The sequence below is a fragment of the Ctenopharyngodon idella genome, chromosome 4 (genome assembly GCF_019924925.1).
Source record: "Ctenopharyngodon idella isolate HZGC_01 chromosome 4, HZGC01, whole genome shotgun sequence".
Lineage (NCBI taxonomy): Eukaryota > Metazoa > Chordata > Actinopteri > Cypriniformes > Xenocyprididae > Ctenopharyngodon > Ctenopharyngodon idella.
This window is the reverse complement of record NC_067223.1, coordinates 17,173,730-17,180,757: the sequence shown is the minus strand read 5'-3', so window position 1 is coordinate 17,180,757 and position 7,028 is coordinate 17,173,730. Positions and strand designations below refer to the sequence as shown.

The 7,028-nt window shown below is 39.5% G+C and overlaps 1 protein-coding gene across 1 annotated transcript; it reads right to left on the bottom strand.

Annotated features, from left to right (window-relative positions):
• Positions 1–1,526: 1,526 nt before the first annotated feature.
• On the bottom strand, positions 1,527–7,028 carry naga (N-acetylgalactosaminidase, alpha). The gene is made up of 9 exons (XM_051891126.1): positions 6,858–7,028; positions 5,986–6,142; positions 4,852–4,992; positions 4,570–4,781; positions 3,020–3,114; positions 2,683–2,844; positions 2,411–2,608; positions 2,118–2,258; positions 1,527–2,041 (listed from the first exon to the last, which is right to left on the bottom strand). Exons 2-9 carry the CDS (start codon positions 6,138–6,140, stop codon positions 1,829–1,831), a joined length of 1,317 nt encoding a protein of 438 aa, XP_051747086.1. The 5' UTR covers positions 6,141–6,142; positions 6,858–7,028; the 3' UTR covers positions 1,527–1,828.

The following is a 7,028-nucleotide window of genomic DNA, read 5'->3' as shown; positions in this document are numbered from 1 at the left end:
CAAAAACAGAGGTGTAAGTGTGGGATCTCCAGTAGCTCATCAGTATAAGTGTTGTTTCATAGTGTGGAGAATCCTGGTTTGAGTCTCAATCTTTGTGGTGAAAAATGCTTTAGTTTGATTGATCAGTTGAGACAAAACTCCCCCAAAACAGAAAAGGCATCATGGACGGAGCTGCAGTGGGTCAGCGGTCTGAGCGTTGCTTCGTAGCGTGGAGAATCCCAGTTTGAATCTCATGCTTTGTGGTAAAAATCTTTAATTTGACTGGTTTTGTCCAAATAAAAAAGACATTCCTCCAAAAACAGAAGCATAAGTGTGGGATCTCCAGTAGCTCATCAGTATAAGTGTTGCTTCATAGCGTGGAGAATCCTGGTTTGAGTCTTAATCTCTGTGATGAAATGTTTTATATTTACTGTTTTTTCCAAATAAAAAAGACATGCCCCCCAAAAAAGAACTGTGAGTGTTGAAGCTCCAGTAGCTCAGTGGTCTGAGCGTGGGTCCTTGATGTGGAGAATCCCGGTTCGAATCTCACTCTTTGTGGTAAAATGCTTTAGTTTGACTGGTTTTGTCCAAATAAAAAAGACATGCCCCCCAAAAAAAGAGGTGCAAGTGTGAACGCTCCAGTAGCTCAGTGGTCTGAGTGTGGGTCCTTGATGTGGAGAATCCCGGTTCGAACCTCACTCTTTGTGGTGAAATGCTTTACTTTGACTGGTTTCATCCAAATAAAAAGACATGCCCCCAAAAAAAAGAAGGTTAAGTGTGAAGGTGCCAGTGGCTCGATGGTGATGAGCACGTCCTCCCCAATTGGGAGGTTCCCGGTTCGAAACCGGCCTGGTCACTGAAGCATGGTTGCGTTGCGGAGCGGTCGCCTGATTAGGATCTGTGACAGGCTGCGGCAGGACCGAACAGATCGTGACGAGAGAAGGTCGGAAACGAAGGGGGGAGGTAATATCCAGCCGCCTCCCCCTGGGGATTTCTGGGATGATAACCAGCAGCGGTTATCTATTACACCAAGATATCGACTTATATAAAAAATATCCAGCCCAGAGACTAAGTCGACAATTTTCCAGCTGCCTTCTCCAGATAACCAGCTGCTCCACCACAACCTTGGCCAGGACTCCTCCTCATTCCACCACACCTGCCCACTCCACCTCCACCACTCATTTCTTGGAGATCCAGCCGGGGTTCGAACCAGCAACCTCTGGAACCGTGAGGCAGCGCTCATACTTGTGAGCTACAGATCTCATGTCTTTATATGTGTTGGAACTTATATTTCACTGTTGATTTTACAATAAACCAGTTAAAGTCAGGTGAGATTCAAACCCGTGTCTCCATCACAGCCCAGCACACAGAGAACGCGTGTTTAACCACTAGCCCATCATGGCCTGGGAAACATGTGTGAAGATGGAATAGGGTTAGGGTATTCTCAGACAACAGAGGATGAAGATTGAAGCGATTAATGGCTTTGCTCTTCTTTGTCCAACACAGTATCTGTCAGTTTATTGATAAACAATGAAAGCTGCAGCCAATTATCATCATGTGTTTATTTGAGTTTAAAAACAGTAGTACACATCACTGAACGCATCATGATTTGAACAACTGAATTTACATGCTAGAGTGACATGAAATTTGCACAAACGAGATGATATTGTTAGTTTGTTAACAGGCTTCTTATTAAGGTCAATACAAAAACATTCAAATATATCCAATGGAAACTCATCCGTAGAAACAGTGCTAAATCTTTTTTAAAAAAAGAAATCAATCGAGGCACATTTGATTGGCTAAAGGTCCCTGAGTGCATAATTCATTTCCTTTCCAAAAACAATCAGAGTCAAAGCACCAGAGGGGCGTCGACCTCATTAGCATATCGATGGAACTTTGGCCCTCTCAGCTTCTCACTGAAGCGACTAGGCCCCGCCTCTTTCCGCCATTCAGCTGCAGGATAGACGTACCACATGACCACACCAGATGGATTGATGGACACGACAAAGTCTGTGCTGTCCTTCAGCTCGGGCAAAGGCTTCTCCGAAAAAACATCATACACCTGAGAGAGAGAGACGTTGTGTAAACGAGTGTCTGAGAGCTTCATCAGAGCAGTTAGTGTGTTTCTGAACGCTCACCTCATAGACTCCAGGTGTGTAGTTCAGCATCTTCAGAGACGTCATGTAGCGATACGGCATATCTGACCTCCTGCTGAAGAACACCAGAGCGCTGGCTCCTTTAGAAAGAGGCCGCCAGTACACCTCGATCCCGCTCTTCTCCTGAGAGGAACACACAAGCATCGGTTTGTTAAAGCAGAGTTTCAAACGTTTGAGGTAAGACACTACAGGCAAAAACTAGTCTGTTATTCGTGCACTGCTCAGTTTTGAGCTCTATTTTGCTTCTAGTGTTTATTTTATCCCACATGATTCACCTTGATCAGGCGTCTGCCCTGGATGCCCAAGTGGTCCTGATTGATGCCGATCACGACTTTATTCTGCAGGATGGCGCGAGCGCCGCTGCTGATGGTGCGCAGATCGTTGGACATGAAGAGAGGCGCGGCCATGATCGCCCACAGCGCCATCTGAGAGCGCGATTGGTCCATGCTGAGGCTGAAGTCTCCAATGATCAACTGAGGATGATGATACAAATGAGCATAAATCACGAGCAAACGCTCCTGAGGTTCCTAGTGAATAATGACCTCACCATGTCGGGGTCGTTCCACTGGCCCGGTCCGGCCGCAGGCTGCAGGACGTCCTGATTATTGAAGAACCAGTCCACGATGTTCAGCACACTGTCCCACGAGTCCTGGATGTCACCATAGTTTCGCCACAGGTTACAGATCTGACCCAGCAGCGTGTAGTTCACCTGAGAAACAGCCACAGAATGATTAATAATATAATACAATTCCAAATGAATATGTATATCAAGTTAAATATACATATGGTAATGTTACTACTAAATGGTAATGTTTCTCATATGCAACAGAAATGGCAGTTATTTAGTCGCAACAGCAGGAGAAAAGGCTGCACTTTCAACTCACTTTAGGAGGAAGACCGCCCTGGTAGGCGGGCCAACTGCAGGAGTAGCCAATGGGACGGCCTGTAGCATTGAGGGCCTTTGACATCATTGGGTAGCCTGTATTTAAGTAACCACAAAAGATGATGAGAACAGGAGCACGGTTGTTAAAAGTCTTAACCCTCTGGTGCTGTTCGGACATTTTTGACCCCAAAAAAATAATTTTTGTTTTTTCAGAATTGTTTACTTCATTGAAATGGTGCGAAACTTGGTAAAGGTTTTGGCACTTGTGTGAAAAAAAAAAAATCAAGGACATGATTTGAAAATGTTAAATGGTTCTGAAAAATAGTCACTTGTATTGTGGTCAAAAATGAGCGCACTGGAGACGAATTTCATCTAGTGGAAGCGTTCGGTACTGCACCACAAACTCTTACTGAAAGCTCATTTTTAGAGATATTAACCTCAAATTTGGAAAACAACTTGTTTGTGGCTTCGAATTTCTCACAGTTTTAGAGTGATTTGGAAAATATACACTTCATATAAAATTGAAAATGGTATTTTTGTGCATTTCTCTTAACAATAAATGTAAAATTGTATTACTTTTTTCTTCAAAAACAGACCAAACTTCAGTCTGTGATCAAAAGATTCAAGATTTACTACAGTTTAAGTTGGAAATTTCATTTTCAGGTCTGTGCTCAAAAAGTGAATAAATGGATTATAACTACTGCATAATTATAATTTAATACCATAAAATCCCCTAAAAATACAAATTATTAAATAAAAAACATTTTCAAACTAAAATATAGCACAATCAAAGACCTATTATTAGCAACAAGCGCTTTTTAAAGCTTTGAAACCTTCGCGAATCATTTGATTCAAAACAGTGATTCAGAGCGTGAATCAAACTGCCAAAATTTCAGCAAATGAGGCTTCGAAACGTTTTGATGGTTTCAATAAACCAGTGTCTATGATTTTTACCTGATCTTGGATCAGTTTAATAAATTTGTAGACATTTAATGACTCGTTTTTATAATTAAAAGTCTGTAGTTCATATCATTTCTCTTTTTGGTCTCCATAAAACAAACAGAACAAGCTCTACAATTTAATCATATTATACAGACACTTCACATTTAAAGGTATTAGATGATTTGTTAACTGCATTTACTAGAATAAAACATTCGTAAAAGGTGTTTTATGCATGTTTGAGCTGCATTTACACAGTTTTGTCCAGCAGGGGTCACCAGCGTGTGGTGTTTCCAGAGCTTCAAAACAGTGAATCATTTTGCTAAGCAATCGGTTCAATTGAATCAAAGTTTTGAAAAGGTTAATTTCTCCCATCCCTAACTATTCTGCTCTTCCTCAAGGTCTTGATTGTGTTTTTGGGCTCGACTAGAACAGGTTTTCCTGCTTGAATGTTCATTATTTTCCTCATATTCTCCATTGTTGCAGAGAATAACACCCGCTGGAGGGACTTTGGAAACTTTTTTATGCTCAAACAGCAACAATACACACTGAAGAAAGATGAAAATGGACAAAAAGACTTAAAATTCTGTGACTAAACTAAACCAGACTCACCTTGCTCCTGGTAGGTGGAGTTTGAGTAACACCCGTCCAGCTTGAGCATGTCGATGCCCCAGTCGGCAAACGTCTGTGCGTCGATCTGGATCTTGTCCAGGGTGGTTCCCGGATACCCGCCGCACGTGTGTGTGCCCATGTCTCCATAGATGCCCAGCTTTAGCCCGCGGTCGTGGACGTAACGCGCCAAATGAGGAATGCCTCTTGGGAACCTGCGGATCGCACAATAAGATGAGATGAAGGTGGAATGCATCTGCTGTCAGAGGTCAGAGGTCACAGCACCTTTCGGGGTCGGCCTGCAGTCGGCCCTGACTGTCTCTGGCCATGGAGGACCAGCAGTCGTCGATGTTGATGTAGACGTAACCCAGCTCTCTCCAGCCGTCCTCCGACAGTCTGTCGGCCATGTCCATGAACAGCGTCTCACTGCAGCCCAAACAACACAAACATCAGCGTTACTACTGGCTATATATATATATATATTTTACATATACATTGTAATTATTATAACTGAACTAAAACTGAAATTAAAATAAATGAAACCTAAATAGTAAAAGCACATAAAATTATTAAAAAATAAACTAATTAAAATGAAAACAGAAAATATAAAAATAAAAGCTAACTCTAAATATTAATTAAAAACGTTAACAGTATATAAATAACACGAAAATATTTTGTTAAATTAAATAAAATTGAAAAGAAATTGATAAAAAAACTAAATGAAAATGAGAAATGTTGCCTTGTCAATAAACTGAAATAAATTTAAGTTGAAGCACTACTAAAATTATTTTACTATTACACTTTTAAAATTCTATTGACAAAATTATTACCTGGAAATAAATAAAAACTAAAACTGAAATTAAAATAAATTCAACCTAAATAGTAATATCAAAAATAATAATACAAAAACATGAGAAAAGCACACAACAAAATTACTAAAAATAAACTAAAATGAAAATGGAAAATATTCAAATAAAAGATAATTAAAAATATTAATAAAAATATAATAGTATATAAAAATACAAAAAAAAAAAATTGTTAATTAAAACATTGAAATAAATTTAAATGTAAATATTTGATAAAAAAAAAACTTAAACTAAATAAAAATTAGAAATGTTGAAGTTGAAGCAGTAAAATTATTAACTGGAAATAAATAAACTGAAACTGAACTAAAACTGAAATTAAAATTAAATTAAACCTAAATAGAATAAAAAAACTAATAGAACTGATAAAAGTACATAATAAACTAAAATTAAAATGAAAACAGAACATAAATATTAATAAAAAACTATAATACTATATAAATAATAATAAAAATCAAATTAAAATATGAAGATAAGAGTCTAATTCTCAGAGTATGAGATGAAGTATATAAGCATCCGTGGCGCGGCAGTGCTGTGCTGTGATTGGCCGCTGTACCTGATGCAGTTCTGCGGGTCGCCCTGACAGTCGGTGTCGCAGCGGAAACGTTCCCAGGCCAACCAGCCCATCGGCGGGGTCCTCATCAGACCGTTGTCCAAAGCCAAGGTGGCCGTGGAGAACGCCAGAACGAGAATCAGTGCTGACCGCTGCATATCTGAGACACATTTTAACATTTAATCATCATCCACACCATAATATCAACACTTATCGTGATGCTGTACGACCTGAAATATACAGATTGTTTCAAAGCAGCTTCACACTGATAATGTTGCAAAATTCATCAATTATGAAGCTGTTTGATGTTATTCTATTTTTTCAAATTTTGTAACAATGTAATTTTTGACAGAAACATTGTGTTTTTAAACCAACACAAACAACATTAATGTGGAATTGGACCATTTCAATTATATTTTGCATTAATTAAGGCTTATTTGAGCTAGTTTATATGTCTGCTGTAAACATCATGAGAGAAACACCTGAACACACCTGTCAGTGTCGCATGATTCACTGTCACCTGACACACGTGACCAACTTACACTTACACTTACACACACACACACACAATAATAAACCTTCCACACTTTCTCACAGCGAAATCAATATAATTTTTAATAAAACATCATCACAATAAATGAGCACGTCTTTCTTTTACTTCCTGATAGACACACTTCCGGCTAGAATCCACGACACGGATCTCTATGTGCATCGCATAAATTATAGCCTTATATAAATGAAGAACTGTTTAAATCTCCACATGCATTGATATTCTATAGAAGTGCATTGATCAGATGGATCAGAACAGAGTAAAACTTGACTGAATCTGGTGTGCGCGTTAATTCCCTGTGACTGATTATAGCCTCATCACTCACCGGAACCGGATCTCCGAACTTCTCTCACTCTGGATCAGATGACACTCCTGTCTTTGAGTGGATCGGTTCAGTTCTGCTGCTGGAAACAGCTCTCTCTCCCTCTCCCAGTGAGTGTTTGATCCATAGGGCTTGATCCAGCCGGTCATGTGACCGCATTCATGTCATGTGACG

Coding starts and splice junctions, on each gene's coding strand:
- naga (XM_051891126.1), bottom strand. CDS start 6,140: ATGCAGCGGTCAGCACTGATTCTCGTTCTGGCGTTCTCCACGGCCACC. Junction 3,115..4,569: donor CTCCACCTACCAGGAGCAAG/GTGAGTCTGGTT, acceptor ACTTAAATACAG/GCTACCCAATGATGTCAAAG. Junction 2,042..2,117: donor ACACACCTGGAGTCTATGAG/GTGAGCGTTCAG, acceptor TCTCTCTCTCAG/GTGTATGATGTTTTTTCGGA.